A 17,341-nucleotide genomic window follows, 5' to 3' on the forward strand; every position below is an offset into this window, starting at 1 on the left:
AAAAGGAAAAAAAATTAAGAAAAGTATAATCGAGTAAGAAAAAATAGTTTTTTTTTTTAATCCTATTTTGTAATTAATAAATGATCGAAAATAATTAAATATAAAAAATATGAATCGAATAAATAAGAGAGTAAAATAATGAAAGCCAATGACTCGCAAGATTATGAGAGATAACGAGTGCGTCGCGGGGACTCGAACCTTTAACATTTTGGTCGATAGCGAAGTAAGCTGTGAGACCCATAAGTACACTCAACCTATTTCTTTACCGAGCGAAAGATAAGAGTGTATGTCTTAACCTGTTGAACTGTACTTATACTTACACTGTCACGAAATTCCACGAACGTTCAAAGTTCCTCGAAAAAAAAAGGGTTACGACATACACATACAAGGGTGCAGAAGACGGTATGACAATGATTATTTTGCAGTGTTTCCTAAACTATGAGCAAAAGAACTTAGCATCCAACTGCTTCATATGCTAAGCTTGGGACGAAAATTTGAACCAGCAAATCGAGTAGTGAATTCATCCAAACAAGCCATTCGGATTCGCTCCGGTGTAGCAGGATTATCGAGAGGAAACCAGTCGTCGTGCCCCGCCTCGTTCCTTGCGGCGATTATGGCGTCCTTGATTGCAAACAAGACTGCTGAAGCCAAAAAGAATGGAGGTTCTCCCACTGCTTTTGATGAATGGAGAGCCTTCACGTTCGGGTGACCCTGTCGAGTAATCAAAGAAACCAGTATGCATATAAACGCGTCGATGAACCGAACATTAGACGAAAGATAAAACTGTGAGCTCAATAATTTGTAATTCGATCTGGCTCAGAGAGACGACTTGAGATTCCCACAAGGACAGGTAGACGACCCAACCAGAAGAAAACAACGGTAATTGAAAAGGAAATGACGTTGCAAGGACTCGAATACAGAACAACTTCATGCTATGATATCATATTAAATCATCCCTATAACAGCTCAAGCCCATCGGTAGAAGATATTGTCCGCTTTGGCCCGTTACATATTGCCATCAGCCTCACGATTTTAAAACGCGCCTACTAGGGAGAGGTTTCCACACCCTTATAAAAAATGCTTCATTCCCCTCTCCAATCGATGTGGGATCTCACAATCCATCCCCCTTAGGGGCCAGCGTCCTAGCTGGCACACCGCCCGATTTATAGCTCTAATACCATTTGTCACAGGCCAAGCCCACCATTAACAGATATTGTCCACTTTAGACGCGTTTAAACCTGTGAGGCTGACGACGATACGTAACGTGCCAAAAAACAGACAATATCTGTTAACAGTGGACTTGGGCTATTACACTCCCTTAATCTAAAATCTTAAGCGGGTCACCCCTTAATCCAAAAGCTTAAGCGGGTGGATTACGTTCTTTTAGGAATACCCCGAGCTATGGCGTGTTTCTACGATAGAACAGTTATTTCACTCGTTTTCACGTTTTTCGAGCATATATTTTTTGCATTTAGTTAAAATCAACAAAAAGAAAATGTGAGAACATACCTTCAAGAGAGAGACATTAAATTTGAAAGGAACATCATTCATAGATGGAATTTTGTAGCTTCCAGGTCCAGCCGTATAGAGAGTACCAGGAGCAATCCACCTATGAGCTGGATCTCCCCATTTCAACTCCTCTAGAGCTGCCCAACCCAGTCCTTGCACAAATGCTCCTTCAATCTGTTGTATAAACAAACCGAAGAAAAAAGCGTTTATATGTGATTACGACGATGAGTCTCGCATCGACGATATCTAAATAGTGAAATCTCGAGGCACTAAGAGAAGGTAACAACGCTGCTATATGATACGTTTAATCCATATTGACGAAAAGAATTCTCAACCCGAACAATGAAAAGAAATCCAGAGGTTTCAGTCCAAAGGAATCAAACAAGAACTACAAAAATTGATACTCGAATATGGATACAGACTCTAAACTAAGATCATAATTACGAAACGGCCTAGTGACCGAGTTCCAAAAGGAGGCGTTAAATCGAGCCACCTCCCAGACCTTACTCGTCCTCTTAACCTCTCGAAAAGTTCTATTGTTCCTTTCTGACCACAACCCCACAAAGCAGCAAAGAAGGTAGCTTGACCCCATAGCAAATGGTTGAGGTCAGAATATCTGTTATATTTTAAACCTAGCCACCGTTAGGAACACAACAACGCACACACTCGATCTAGATGAACACAAAGAACATGAGAGAGAAAATACGAGGAATATTGGCTAGACCTAGCCACTGTTAGGATCGTACAACAATGCACACACTCAATCTAGATGAACACAAAGAACAGGATAGAGAAAATACAAGGAGGAATATGGTTAAACTAGCCACGGTTAGAATCACACAACCGCGCACACACTCAATCTAGATGAACACAAAGAACAGGAGAGAGGAAATACAAGGAGGAATATTGGCTAACGGTTTATATTGATGACTTCAGGTATGTACAGTAAGAGAGAATACATAAGAGAGAATACATAAAGTACATTTTCAAAGCACTACATGGGTATATATATGGTTCAGTTTCCTATATATACCTCTACCAGATATGTAACTATCTACCTTTACGAGATATAACTTTTTACTGTATATAGTTATTTACTATTTATGATCATTTACTTTATATGTCATTTACTATATATATAGTTTTACTATGTAGACTTATGTAGACTAAGCTATAAATAAGCATAAGCAGTCGGCTCCATAATCTAACAGCCACCTCCCAATAACTTTCACCGGAACGGAGAATAGGAAATGAGGAGTACCTGCCCAACGTCAATGGCTGGATTGAGAGAATGTCCAAGATCTAGGAAGATATTAGCGGACCGAGTGTGGAAGTCTCCGGTTAACGTGTCAATTTCTACTTCTGAAAATGCAGCACCATAGGTGAAATATCTGAAGGGAATGCCTTTTCCAGTTGTCCAATCATACCCAATTTCAGGTGTGATGAAAAAACCATGAGCAGAGAGATCGATCCTTTGCACGTAGCACGCACATGCCAGCTGAAAACAATGAACGACGACACATGATACGATATCTAAATTGGAAACAGTATCGCGAAACATGTCTTCTTTTCGTTTTTCATCAAACCCTTAATGTACACAATACCTCTGTGAAAGAGCTGAAATTATGTTGGGCAGCAATAGGCTCCATTCTTGCCTTGATTTGCTCACATGCATCCAAAACTGCAGCTCCATACATATCAGAGCTTGCAGAAGCTGCAGTAGGAGATGCATTAGGAACCTGTTTTCACAAAAGAACGGGGGGCGTAAAACAAACCATCAGTCGAAACATACCGGTCTTGTTAACAATCTCAAAATAGAATGGAGAAAAGGTTCGACTAGTCGGAATATATTAGCGATTTGATATATTCTAAAGTACGAACTTGCATGATTGGAACAAGCATCAAAGAATTCATATTGTTTAGAAGAGGAGACGACACAAGAAGGTAGATAGAGTTGTGGCGATGTGTCTCGAGTAAAATTACAACGTGCACCATTGTGGTACTTAGGAGACTAATAAAGAAAAGTTCCTAAAACTCGATAACAACGGTTGAATAGTGCTCAAACGTGGAAGATTAAATGTACAAGTAAATGATGATCCAAGCAAAGACAAAATCTCTTACGAAGAGAGTTCTGTGTCACAATCGCACTCTTGCGGCAGCGGGATAGCGATTGTGCGGCACTTGTTCTAACCGAGCGAACAAGCCAACCCTCTTATCCAAAAAAGATTTATATGGTCCACCCCATTTCCAGCCACTATTTCCTTCTTGCATTCATCCTCTAATGGCTCTCCAACGATCTACTTGGTTCTCCAATTGTGAGATCGCACATCGATTGGAGAGGTGAACGAAGCACTCTTTATAAGGGTGTGGAAACCTCTCCCTTTCAGACGCATTTTAAAACCGTGAGGCTGACAATGATACGTAACGGGTCAAAATGAACAATATCTACTAGCGGTGGGCTTAGGCTATTACAACTGATATCAGAGCCAAATATCGGGAGTGTGCCAACGAGGACGTTGGCCCCCAAGAAGGTTGGATTGTGAGATCTCACATCGATTGGAGAGGTCAACAAAGCACTACTTATAAGAGTGTGGAAACCTCTGCCAATTAGACACGTTTTAAAATTGTGAGGCTGACGATGATACGTAACGAGTCAAAATGGACAATATTTGCTAACGGTGGGCTTAGGTTGTTAGAAAAATAATATCTCTACAACAGCATTTCAAATATTGTCCGAGGAAAAATGTATAAGCATTTCAAATAAATCTCATATTACCTTGTCCGTACTCGTCTCCGATATGAAGACGGAACTAAGAGGAATATTAAACGCAGAAGCAGCAACCTGTGCAACTTTTGTATGCAACCCTTGCCCCATTTCAACACCTCCATGAGTAACTAAAACGGTCCCATCGGTATAGACATGAACCAGAGCACCTGCCTATGGTCATCAAAACGAACGAGCTCAGACATTTAACGTATGAAATCTTGCCCAAAATAATAGCACGATTATTTTAAGCAAAGTCTTTTCCCACCTGATTCATATGCTTTAATGTAAATGATATGCCAAACTTTGTAGGAACCATAGCAACACCACGCTTCTTCCATCGGTTTTGACTGTTAAATCGTTCGACTTCATTACGAGCATTATCAAAGTCACAAGATGTCTTAAGTTGATTCCATAGCGGACCCAGGGTAGAGTGTTGAACTTGTTGACCATAGTGCAGTATATACCCTTCACCTTGGAAATTGATTTCCTATAGAAATATAGAATGCTAAAGTAACGGTCACAGCGTCGAGAGAACGACAATGAGAACAATTATCGATATTAGTAATAGGTAACAACATTATGAAGCTTACCCTTATCTCTTCTGGGCTTTTCTTAACTTCAACAGCAATTCTTTGGATCCAATTTTCAGCAATAAGCATCCCTTGAGGACCACCGAATCCACGGAAAGCAGTATTACTAGGAAAATTCGTGAAGCAAACCTTTCCCTGAATTCTCATATTCGGAATCTCGTAAACATTATCCGAGTGAAACATGGCACGTTCGAGTATAGCAAGAGATAAATCTAATGAATTTCCACCATTGTTGTAGATTTCCAAGTCAAGAGCCAGCACTTTCCCCTCATTTGTGAACCCAACCTGGATCAGTTATTAAAAATCTAATCGTCGTCACGAAGTTATCAACGAATGCAAAAACAGAAGCAATAAGTTGGTCAATCACGAAGTTTCATAATATTTCAATCAATGGCGATATAATATGGTTCCAAAGTAGGAGGTCGTGTACTCGAACTTCTATTATTTTATTGCCTCCTCAATAAAATAGTGATGATCATCCATCTAGCTTCATGATCATTTTTGAACCCCCCAAATGAGAGGAGTGTAAAGAAATTAAATTTGCTATAGCATAAGCTTAAGCTTTTGAGTATATTGTTTAGTGGTTATTTGACATTGTGAGATCCCATATCAGTTGGAGAGGGGAACGAAACATTACTTATAAGGGTGTGGAAACCTCTCCCTAGAAGATGCGTTTTAAAAACCTTGAGGGGAAGCCCTTGAAGAAAAAGCCCAATGAGGACAATATCTACTAGCGGTGAGCATGGGCTGATACAAATGGTATCAGAGCCAAACACCGGGCAGTGTGCCAGCGAGAACGTTAGGCCCCCAAGGAGGGTGGATTGTGAGATCCCACATCGTTTGGAGAGGGGAGCGAAACATTACTTATAAGGGTGTGGAAACTTCTCCCTAGCAGATGCGTTTTAAAAACCTTGAGGGGAAGCCCTTGAAGAAAAAGCCCAAAGAGGACAATATCTACTACGGCGAGCATGGACTGATACAAATGGTATCAGAGCCAGACACCGGACAGTGTGCCAATGAGGACGTTGGGCTCCCAAGAAGGGTGGATTGTGAGATCCCACATCGTTTGGAGAGGGGAGCAAAACATTACTTATAAGGGTGTGGAAACCTCTCCCTAGCAGACACGTTTTAAAAACCTTGAAGGAAAGCCCGAAAGGGAAAGCCCAAAAAGGACAGTATCTGCTAGCAGTGGGCTTGGGCCGTTACAAACATGATCTAGCATAGCACACAATAAGGATAAAAAGAAGGCCATGTCTTCTCCCTCTATGATTCCAACAGTTTTTTCATATCTATAAAAATTAGAGAAAAAAAGAATGACATCGCTGATGATGTCGGTTCATTTATATATAGTAACACCGTTATTGAGGAGGACGTCTCTTCCCTTTTCATACTCGCTGGCTGTTTTACTTATCCAGTGAAGGGGGAATTTTTCTTCGAATTATGTGCTATGAGCAACATCGAACGCATTCAAGTGTTTATTTCCCAAGTTTGTAAAGATCAAAATCAAATTAAAACCCAACAGTAAAGGCAAACAGAGTATAAAAGAACACCTTATACTTTCCAAGAAAGCTATGCCGCTGCCCTGTAATCATCATGTCTGTGTCCCTGTCTAACGTGATCTTCACTGGTCGATTCAATAAAAACGAGGGGACTGAAGCTGCAGCAGCAAACACAGCTGACCTTGTTTCCTTCCCCCCGAATCCGCCACCAATCCGCTTCGTTTTGCAAACTACTTTGGACATTGGAAGCCCAAGAACACTAGAAACATACTTCTGGTGCTTTTGTGGAGTCTGCACAAAGAAAAGTTATAAATTATTCATTATACTTTCCTATTTCAAAGACGCCATCAGAACTTATCATTTTTAAAGAAGGTATAACATCACAAAAACAGGAGAAAACGTGCAAGAAAGTTACGAAAAAGAGGTAGACCATACTTGTGTTGATGAAACCAGATGAACTTCATTACCAGAATCCAATGTCCATATCACACTACTATTTGGCTCCAAGTAAAAGTGTTCCTGACCTCCCACTTGAACTTCACCTTCAATGATCTTATCACACTGACCTGATTGGAAACATAATTCCACATCCCCTTTCTTCAAACACTTCGAAGTGTTGGGATGGAAACTATTAGCAAGGATAGCATCCTCGATTGATAGTATAGCCGGGAGCTCCTCGTATTCTACATTAACCTTTCTTGCTGCAAGTTTCACGTTTTCATGAGTATCAGCAACTACCACTCCTATGATCTGCAAAACAGTTGCGTTTAATTCAAAAGGTTAGAATAGATAATGAAATTAAATTTCTAAAACAAATTATTAGTAACTTTTAGAGATGGTGGCAGGTCAGAGAGTTGGATTCTTGTTGAGAGTGATTGTATATTCATTGCTCATTTTCTCTGGTGGACATGTTTTGGGAATTCAACCGTTGGTGCCTCTTTAAAGTGACTTAGTTTGCCCTTTTCGTTATAATTATTGTAAAGGAAGTGTGAGATCCCACATCGGTTAGGGAGGAGAACGAAACATTCTTTATAAGGGTGTGGAAACCTCTCTCTAGCAGGCGCATTTTAAAAACCTTGAGGGGAAGCCCAAAAGGGAGAGCCCAAAGAGGACAATATCTGCTAGAGGTGGGCTTGGGTCATTACATATGGTATCAAAGCTAAACACCGGACGACGTGCCAACAAGGAGACTGAGTCCCAAAGGGAGGTGGACATGATTCGATGTGCCAGCGAGGACACTGGGCCCCGAAGGGGGTGGATTTGGTGGGGGTCCCACATCGATTGGAGAAAGGAACGAGTGCCAGCGAGGACGCAGGGCTCCGCGGGAGGGTGGACTGTGAGATCCCACATCGGTTGGGGAGGAGAACGAAACATTCTTTATAAGGGTGTGGAAACCTCTCCCTAACAGACGCGTTTTAAAAACCTTGAGAGGAAGCTCGAATGGGAAAGCCCAAAGAGGACAATATCTGCTAGCGGTGGGCTTGGGCTATTATTTTTTTTCATACATAAAAAGTTGAGGCTTCAAGTCCGAGAGGACTATTGCACCTTAGTGCACCTCGAGCTTTAAAAAAACGGTCATTTTCCAAACGTTTACGCAAGAGGCCAAAACACGAGCCCAATTATTGGTTGCTACATGCATAGCACATAAAGTTACCATACACATATTATAATCCCAACTCTTTATAATAGATATCATATGGAATCAAACATCAAGGTAAAGTTGGGAAATGGCAATGTAGTATAAGGTTTCATTACCTGTCCCACACAAGTGACAAATTCTGAAGCAAAAAGCTCCTCATCAGGAATAGCTGGCCCAATCTTATTATCAGCTGGAATGTCTTTGGCCAGGAAGATACCGGCGAAACCAGCAGATTTTCTGGCTTCCGAGTCATCTATGCGACGCAAGCGAGCATGAGGCTTCGTGCTCAGAATCAAAGCAGCATGCAAACCATGAGGAGGTAACGGTATGTCATCTGTATATTCTGCCTCTCCTGTGACCTAAAATTAAAAGTACTGTATCGACATTATTCTCCGTGATATATTCTACGAGCCCAACTAAGTTTTTTATTAAACAATTTCGATCGAATGGAGCTCCCAACCAAAAGAATCATACTAAGCTAATAATTACAAAAAAGCATAATACAAACGCGCACGGTACCGAGTTTTAATCCATTTAAATGCTTCAAGAATTAAAGCTAAAACAACGTTTATGCCGATTACCATTAAAGCTAAGAGTGATAATGGACATGTATCCGATGTTAGTGTGTTATAGATGCAGTTGGAACATTTCAATATATAAAATGATTCGATTTTACTTGCCTGAAGTCTTGCAGAAAGATGAACCTCGGGTAAGCCAACAGCGGTGCCATGACTTTTGATCTCATAGTCCTGACTTCCGATAACATGTGGCCGATGAAACGATTTTACAGCAGAGAGATGCGACAACGGAACGTTCTCCTCAATAAGATTATGCCTCCCCATCTCATGAGATACCCAAAGATGAAATTTAAAGAAGAAGCTTAGAGTTAAAGATTTTCGGAACTCCACCATACCTCCGGGAGCGTTTTCGTGCAGCAAAATATCTTCTTCTAAGACTTTCAATGCATCCTTGAGTAGCACTTGATCCCAAATTTTGCCAATTATATACTTTTTAGTCTTTACTGCTGAAAGTGATAATGGAGCAACCCCACCATAAACGATCGATGCATCCGAAACGACCCAATTTTTACCTTCTTCCTCGAGAAAGACACGTATACCAGCATTTACAATGGCAATGTCATCATCTCGTCTATGAGCCTGCTTAAACTCTTTGACATACTCGAAACGCCTGCTCCATGGTAAGAATACAGAGAGTAAGAGTTCATCGTTCGCCAAATCCACTTTACGATAACCAAGGAAAAAATTTTCGGCCAATGTTGTTCTAATCTTTCCCTTGCAGTTAATAATTACGAACTTCGCTCTTGTAGCCATCCAGAGAGGGTTCAAATCTGATATAGGACTTGCTGTACATATGTTCCCACCTACAGATGCAACATTTCTTATTTGTGTCCCAGCAAACCATTTTAACTGTTCGATAAACGCTTTACAAAATGAAGTTTCATGTGTCGCACGCTCAGCTGTAACCTTTCTTAGAACGCTCAGCAGGTCCGATAATCGTACTGCAGCTCCTATCTCAATGCCATCGTCTTTCACATTAATCATATTTAACTCAGGCACATGCATAACATGGACCAGAACCTTATACTGCATTTTCTTTAACCTCATTTCAATTCCAACCTCGGTATTACCGACCAAGAACTTGGCTTCGGGGTATCTCGCCTTCAAGTCTAACACTTCTTGAAGCGTTGTGGGTCTAAACCATTTAAGCCCACCAGACCCGCTCAAATTCAAATAACTTAGTTTCTTTCGAAACAGCTCAGGAGGGAAAATAAGCTCTTTATCTGAGTATGAGCTGCCATCAATCTCATTATAAGAAACTGGCTCACACCTATTGCCATGAGCTATACTTTCCGAGCAGTCGACCCTCTCACTCGCGGTTTTAGATTTGCAAGAACATGGCTTCCCAGTTGAAGGGCAAATAAATTCATCTGTTTCACCAGTATTCAAAGAATTCGTGTATATTGAGTCATCAGCTTTTGCAAAAACCCGGAATGCATCAATGATCGGTCTGTAACCTGTGCATCGACACAAATTTCCTGCAAGACATTCTTCAATTTGCTCTTCACTAGGTGGACTTTTACTCGACCTTAATAACGCATACACGGACATGATAAAACCAGGAGTACAAAATCCACATTGTGAACCATGGGAGCTTGCCAATGACTCCTGTAATGAATTAATTTAGAGAAAGTTGACAATATAGTTTATAAAACTTCGATTATCGTTGACCATAGCTAGCTCGAAGTCTTATTTGTTATCCTCGACAAGTACGATATACTGTTTAGGGTCCTAGTTAACTTTGATGAACAGTTCTAAAGCCAATAAGATCAAGATTTAATAAAAGGATCAGAATTTTCAGGACTGAGCTGAGCTTTTAATCATCAGAACCAGTCTTATGCAATACTCAAAACAACATAGATATTCAAAGTACTTGAAAGAGCCTGAAAGTGACATAACTTACTTGGATAGGATGCAATCCACGCTTATGGCTACCCAAACCCTCCACTGTTATTACATGCATCCCTTCTACAGAATATAGAGGAGCCAAGCAAGCATTAACAGCATAATGCCTGAAAAAAGATAGTGTTTATGCAAAGTTTAGCTTGATAATTCGATTACAGTCGATTTTGGAAAGCGTGCAGGTAAGAACCCAAGTAGATACTCACATGCATTTGCTTAAACTTGAATCATAACTGGAGACCATAACAGTGCATGCTCCACAGCCACCTTCCCCACAGCCAAGCTTGGTCCCAGTTAAACCAGTATCTACATCAGCAGAAACAAAAAAGAGTACAATTTCAACATCGTCTTTCATTATCTTATCAAATTTAACAAATCTTTTGAAGAACAATTCTTGATAGGCGAGGAAAAAGTTTTTCTTAAACTGTGAGATCACACGTCGGTTGGAGAGGAGAATAAAGCATTCCTTATAAGGGTGTGGAAACCTCTCCCTAGCATACGCGTTTTAAAACCTTGAGGGAAAGCCCGAAGAGGACAATATCTACTAGGGGTGGGCTTGAGTTATTACAAATAGTATCAGAGGCAGGCATCGGATGGTGTGCCAACGAGGACGCTGGCTCCCAAAGGCGTGGATTGTGAGATCCCACATCAGTTGGAGAGGATAATGAAGCATTCCTTATTAGGGTGTGGAAACCTCTCCCTAGCAAACGTGTTTAAAACCTTGAAGGGAAGCCTAGAAGGAAAAGCCCAAAGAGGACAATATCTACTAGTGGTGAGCTGAAGCTATTACAAATGGTATCAGAGCAAGGCACCGGGCGGAGTGCCAGCGAGGATGCTGGTCTCCAAGGGGAGTGGATTGTGAGATGCCAACGTCGACGCTGGCCCCCAAGGGGAGTGGATTGTGAGATCTCACATCGATTGGAGAGGAGAACGAAGTCATTCCTTATAAGGGTGTGGAAGCCTCTCCCTAGAAGACGCGTTTTAAAACCTTGAGGGAAAGCCCGAAGAGGACAATATCTACTAGGAGTGAGCTTGAGCTGTTACAAATAGTATCAGAGGCAAGCATCGGACAGTGTGCCAACGAGGACGCTGACTCCCAAAGGCGTGGATTGTGAGATCTCACATCGGTTGGAGAGGATAACGAAGCATTCCTTATTAGGGTGTGGAAACATCTCCCTAACAAACGTGTTTAAAACCTTGAAGGGAAAGCCCAAAGAGGACAATATCTGCTAGCGATGGGCTTAAGCTGTTACAAATGGTATCAAAGCCAGGCACCGGACGGTGTGCCAGCGAAGACGCTAGGCCCCCAAGGGGGGTGGATTGTGAGATCCCACATCTATTGGAGAACGAAGCATTCCTTATAAGGGCGTGGAAACCTCTCCCTNAAGCCAGGCACCGGACGGTGTGCCAGCGAAGACGCTAGGCCCCCAAGGGGGGTGGATTGTGAGATCCCACATCTATTGGAGAACGAAGCATTCCTTATAAGGGCGTGGAAACCTCTCCCTAGAATACGCGTTTAAAACCTTGAGAGGCAACCCATCAAGAAAAGCCCAAAGAAGACAATATCGGCTAGCGGTGGGCTTAGACTATTACATAAACGCTTACGAATCAACAAAAAATGTTTGTAATTGAACTTTATACCCTACTTGATCTTAAACTAAATTCCACGATCCACAAAATTCAAAACAGAGAGCAAGCTGATCGACAAACTTGGTGGGCTCATAGTACAGGATTACTCATAAATGATACACAAAAAGCCATTGATGAAGCAAATTACTCTAACCAAGCATAAGAAGAGCCAAAACAGAACAAACCCAGAAATCCCTTTACCTCTAAGATATTCAAGAACAGTTAAATGGGCTAATCCATTCGGAAGAACTCTCCGGACCCCATTAACATAAACGATAGCCTCCTTCGAATCCTCCCCAACCTGTTCAATATCCTTTTCACTCTTCAAAGATCCCATCTGGGTCGCTAAAAAACTCGCCGGAGCTCAGAACACGATCAAATTCTCAGAACCAAGAGCAGCTGAGAAAGCAATTCAATGATCAAAATGAAACAACAAGAAGAACACCCCAATACCCACGAGCCCAAAATCGATAACAATCAAACCTGAAATGAAACACTAAGAACATATCATTCTGCTCGCGCTTGCTCACATGGAACGTTCAGCTGTCCATAAAACTCTTACCAGTAATAATTAACAACGAATAAAACGAGGTGGATGCAGTGGAAACATTCACGCCAGAGCAATCGACGAAAAGGATAAACTCGGCCTCTTCAATGCTGACACTGAAATTCGACCTTTCCCACTAAAAAATTATTAAATTAGATCAAAAAAAAGGGAAATTTTACTAGAAAAATCCCATGTCATGTTATGGACGACTTCCTTATTGTGGTTTAGTGATTTTCTTGCACTAATAATCATTACTAACTTAATTTCTTTGTGAAAAAGCAATTTACAAAAGAAAAACATTTCTAAATTCATCCTTTAAAAGTACAAATTTTTAATATTTTGCTCGAGAAAAAAGAGTCATAAATGAGTTATTAATGTACGAATTCTACTTAAAATTAGAGGATGAAATTGATAATTCACCTGAAATTGTACTAGGAAAGATCGCTAACTTTTTTTTTTTCTTAGTAATGAAACTTACTCCAGATTTTAATATGAATGGTACCAAAGTTAGTTTATAGATTAAGAAAAGGTTTAAACTTTTAAAATTCTTTTTAAATATAACATAAATTTAACAATTTATCTAAAGAAAAATCTTAACCAAATAATTTAAAATATATCCAAAAATTTACTTTTGGTTTTGATTGCTTTCAAATTCAAATGGTTTTGGACTCGAAGAAGGGGAGTATGGGACACGGTGATGAATGAATTCAGGAAGGACACGACGATGAATGGATTCAGGAAGGAGGAGATGAAGAAGGAGAAGAAGGCGTTATTCACCGTCTACCAAAGAGTAGATGATGCCACATTTGAGCGGATCACCCCTGCAAAGTCTTCTCACCAAGCTTGGACTCTTAAACTTTTGAATAAGTTTAAATAATTCGTTTATTATTCATTTTAAATGGAAATAGTGAATACTTTATTTTAAAAATACTCTTGAACTTTGAGTAATGTTACAAAAAAATCCTTAAACTTTAAAAACTTTCATTAATACCGCTCGAATTTTTTATAAAAGTTTTAAAATATTTTGTCACGATTAGTTTAAAAAATTTTTAAAAGTACATTAACACATTTTATCTTTATAAAAAACTATTTTTGAAATAAAATATTAATGATAAGAGGATTTTTTATTTTTATAATTTAAAGTAAAAAAAAAAAAAAAAAGTAAGTTTAGGAGTTTTTTTATTTTTTTTATTAATTTAGACGGTGAATTTAACTTCATTTTAATCTATATAATTTTAAATATTTATTTTTAGTCCTTGTAATTTTAATAAATTTTGTTAATTTTTAATTAATTTTAAAAGACAAACATGAAATAATAAACTAAACTGAAATAGTACACTTTAGGGTAAAATGATAATATAATCTTGTTTGGTTTCTTGGATTGGAATGTATTGATATTTTTATTATCACACATTCTTTTGAAATATTTATATAAAATCATGTTGAAACTATATGTAACCATTTCTATACATACAATTGTGAAATCATGTTACTTTATTCAAACTATATATATATTATATTATATAGGTGTTGCTAAACTTTAGTGTAAGTTTTAATCGTACCTAATTTTCAAAATTCTCATTTTTACCCTTAAACATTAACATTATTTCAAAGCGATCATATCAACTCTGTTAGACGAACACGTCTCTCCACAATGGTATGATATTGTCCACTTTGAGCATAAGCTCTCGTGTCTTTGTTTTGGGCTTCCCAAGAGACCTCATACCAATGGAGGGAGTGTTCCTTGATTATAAACTCATGATCATTCCCTAAATTAGCTGATGTGGGACTTTCATCATCCAACACCTCCCCTCGAACAAAGTGCGCCTTCCCTTTAATCGAGGCTCGACTCCTTTAGAGTCTTAGTCATTTTTTACTGCCTTCGAGGAGGCTTGACTCATTTTCTTTTTAGAGTCCTTTGTTCGATATTTGAAGATTTACCAATCTATTGACACAACTAAGTTTAGGGCATGGCTCTGATACCATGTTAGACGAATACCACTCTCCACAATGGTGTGATATTGTCCACTTTGAGCATAAGCTCTCATGATTTTGTTTTGGGCCTCTCTCCAAAAGGCCTCGTGCCAATGAAGAGAGTATTCATTGATTATAAACCCACAATTATTCCCTAAATTTGTCGATATAGAACTTTCATCATCCAACAAACTTGCTTGTTGCAACACTTAACAAAAAAGCATGAACTTTTCAACCTCTTACCCCATTTTTCTCGACTCTCCCACATTCAACCCAATGGATTCAAGGGATCAGCCAATTCAATCCAGCTACAACCAGCCATTTTCTTCAGTCCTCTACTTCTCATGGCGTCTCGAACTTCATTAGCATCATTCCATCTATCACAACTAGCATAAGTATTCGATAACAAAGCATAAGTTCCCACTGTAATGCTCTTGCTGCTAAGCAGCCATTGCCTAACTTTCTCATACCCCTCATTCCCATGGAGTTGACAAGCATGAAGCAGCGCTCCCCAAACTGGCCCTTCTGCTTCCACAGGCATCTCCTTTATGAACGCCTCTGCTTCATCTAAAAGCCCAGCCTTCCCATACATGTCCACCATGCAAGCATAATGCCTCATCTCAGGTGCAACATTGTAAACGTCTTTCATGGCTTCAAACACCATCAAGCCTTGATTGATCAACCCACCATGGCTGCATGCAGATAACAAGCTGAGAAATGTTATGGCATCTGGAGTAATGCCATGAACTAGCATGAGTGAAAAGAGACCAAAAGCTTGCTTGCCTTGGCCATTCATGGCTAACCCACTTATGATTGTGCTCCATGATATGACATCCTTGTGTTCAACAGTTTTGAAGATTGAAATTGCCTTATCCATGCTGCCACATTTTACATACATGTTAATCAAAGCATTTCCAATGTTTCCATCGATTATCACGTCGTGCCTAGAGTTGATATATGAATGTACCCATTCACCCAAATGCAGAGCAGACATGGAAGAACATGCAGATAGTACATTGATTAGAGTGGCCTCATTGGGTATGGCCTCTCTCGCATGAACCATGTTTTGGAATACCCTCACAGCCTCTTCACATAATCCTGTCAGTGCATAACCTCCGATTAACGTAGTCCAAGACACTACATCTCTTTGAGGCATTTCGTCGAACAGGTTCTGTGCACCCCTCAAAGACCCACATCTAACGTAAAAATCCAGAAGGGCATTGTCCAAACTAACACTTTCCACATTCAAACTCCGCAATTTTAGCCCATGTATGGCTTTTCCAATCTTAACACACCTTAGACTAGAACAAGCAGATAAAGCACTAACAAGAGTAGCAGAATTAGGGCTCACATTCATGGACAAGAACTTACCCAGAGCTTCCTCTTTAAAACCCAGCTTGGAAAGCCCCGAAATGATCGAAGTCCACGAAACCACATCTGGGTCAGGGATGGAATCAAAGACTCGAGAAGCAGAAGGAACATCGCCATCGACAATGTAGAAATGGAGCAAAGAATTTTGGATGAAGATGTCAGAAAGGTGACCTGATTTGATGAGACGGGCATGGATTTCGAGGCCCTTGTGGGTTTCATGGAGAAGAAAACAGGCTTTGAGGGCGTAAGTGAAGGTATAGTGGTTGTGGGAAGATGGGTGTCGAAGCATTTGGTTGTAGAGGAAGAGGCCATTTTCAGGGGCGACGGAGTCCACCAAAGCACCGAGCAAAGGGTTGAAAACGTGGGGCTTCGGATTTGTGAGGAGTTGGGCGTGGATTTGGGATAGTTGAGCGCTTGAAATCGAGAGTTTTGGAGGTCTCAATGGCATGCTATCGCTCTACCATTCGCCCATTCATCCTTCACAAACCCGGTGGACTTGTCTTTTAATATGACAATACTAAAATATGGTATTAACAACCAATGGATTGTTGTCGGGTTTTCGTTTTGAACTGAAATGTCTATTTAACTCGCAAGAGCATAGTCCTATCGTAATCCACCTTGAACGGGGCAGGAAATTTTCATTTAAGCGGTAAATAGGGAAGAGATTAGGGAGTGAAATGTCCATTTAACCAGCGAGACCAGGATCCTACCGTAACCCACCTTGAACGAGGCAAAGAATCTTCGTTTAAATGGTGAATGAGGACGAGGGCAAGGAGTGAAATGTCCATTTAATTTGCGAGACTAAGGTCCTACGGTAACACACCTGGAACGAGATAGAGAATTTTCGTTTAAACGGTGAATGAAGAAGAGAGTAGGGAGTGATTTCTCCTCGTTAACTAAATAGGGACGAAGATTAACTAAACAGTGATTTCTTTAGGTCGAAAGGTTAAATTCTCGTACTTTGAACTGAAATGTCCATTTAACTAGCGTTAGCATGGTCCTATTGTAAATCCACCTGAACGGGGGCAGAGAATTTTCATTTAAACGGTACATGGGGAAGAGAGCTGGGAGTGAAATGTCCATTTAACCAGCGAGACCAAGATCCTACCGTAACCCACCTTGAACGAGGCAGAGAATCTTTGTTTAAACGGTGAATGAGAACGAGGGCAAGGAGTGAAATGTCCATTTAATCAACGAGACTAGGGTCCTACAGTAACACACCTTGAACGATATAGAGAAATTTTGTTTAAACCGTGAATGAAGAAGAGAGTAAGGAGTGATTTCTACTCGTTAACTAAACTGGACGAATATTATATTTCTAATTAACTAAAAATGG

At 40.1% G+C, this 17,341-nt stretch overlaps 2 protein-coding genes across 6 annotated transcripts; both read right to left on the bottom strand.

Annotated features, from left to right (window-relative positions):
• Positions 1 to 192: 192 nt before the first annotated feature.
• On the bottom strand, positions 193 to 12,823 carry LOC111779652 (xanthine dehydrogenase 1-like). 4 transcript variants are annotated; one of them, XM_023659749.1, is made up of 15 exons: positions 12,676 to 12,823; positions 12,315 to 12,596; positions 10,691 to 10,790; positions 10,486 to 10,594; positions 8,685 to 10,190; positions 8,121 to 8,363; positions 6,801 to 7,115; positions 6,417 to 6,656; positions 4,867 to 5,151; positions 4,542 to 4,763; positions 4,286 to 4,447; positions 3,114 to 3,248; positions 2,771 to 3,007; positions 1,510 to 1,683; positions 193 to 711 (listed from the first exon to the last, which is right to left on the bottom strand). In XM_023659749.1, exons 2-15 carry the CDS (start codon positions 12,448 to 12,450, stop codon positions 469 to 471), a joined length of 4,107 nt encoding a protein of 1,368 aa, XP_023515517.1. In that variant the 5' UTR covers positions 12,451 to 12,596; positions 12,676 to 12,823; the 3' UTR covers positions 193 to 468. The 4 variants fall into 4 exon arrangements, with proteins under 4 accessions (XP_023515517.1, XP_023515518.1, XP_023515516.1 ...); XM_023659750.1 differs by having other exon boundaries at positions 12,315 to 12,512; positions 12,676 to 12,797; XM_023659748.1 differs by having other exon boundaries at positions 12,315 to 12,512; positions 12,597 to 12,791.
• A 1,966-nt stretch (positions 12,824 to 14,789) lies between these two features.
• Positions 14,790 to 16,492, bottom strand: LOC111779701 (pentatricopeptide repeat-containing protein At4g38010-like). 2 transcript variants are annotated; one of them, XM_023659819.1, is made up of 2 exons: positions 15,105 to 16,492; positions 14,790 to 15,020 (listed from the first exon to the last, which is right to left on the bottom strand). In XM_023659819.1, the coding sequence occupies exons 1-2, from the start codon at positions 16,451 to 16,453 to the stop codon at positions 14,903 to 14,905; spliced, it is 1,467 nt and encodes a 488-aa protein (XP_023515587.1). In that variant the 5' UTR covers positions 16,454 to 16,492; the 3' UTR covers positions 14,790 to 14,902. The 2 variants fall into 2 exon arrangements, with proteins under 2 accessions (XP_023515587.1, XP_023515586.1); XM_023659818.1 differs by having other exon boundaries at positions 14,790 to 16,492.
• Between the last annotated feature and the right edge of the window lie 849 nt (positions 16,493 to 17,341).

Source organism: Cucurbita pepo, chromosome LG18, assembly GCF_002806865.2.
Source record: "Cucurbita pepo subsp. pepo cultivar mu-cu-16 chromosome LG18, ASM280686v2, whole genome shotgun sequence".
Lineage (NCBI taxonomy): Eukaryota > Viridiplantae > Streptophyta > Magnoliopsida > Cucurbitales > Cucurbitaceae > Cucurbita > Cucurbita pepo.

What these genes read in the sequence shown, in the direction of transcription:
- LOC111779652 (XM_023659749.1), bottom strand. Translation starts at nt 12,450, where the DNA reads ATGGGATCTTTGAAGAGTGAAAAGGATATTGAACAGGTTGGGGAGGAT. An exon ending in TTGTCACTTGTGTGGGACAG is followed by an intron (nt 7,116 to 8,120) that starts GTAATGAAACCT and finishes ACTGTTTTGCAG; the next exon opens with ATCATAGGAGTGGTAGTTGC. An exon ending in CAGCCATTGACGTTGGGCAG is followed by an intron (nt 1,684 to 2,770) that starts GTACTCCTCATT and finishes TTTATACAACAG; the next exon opens with ATTGAAGGAGCATTTGTGCA.
- LOC111779701 (XM_023659818.1), bottom strand. Translation starts at nt 16,453, where the DNA reads ATGCCATTGAGACCTCCAAAACTCTCGATTTCAAGCGCTCAACTATCC.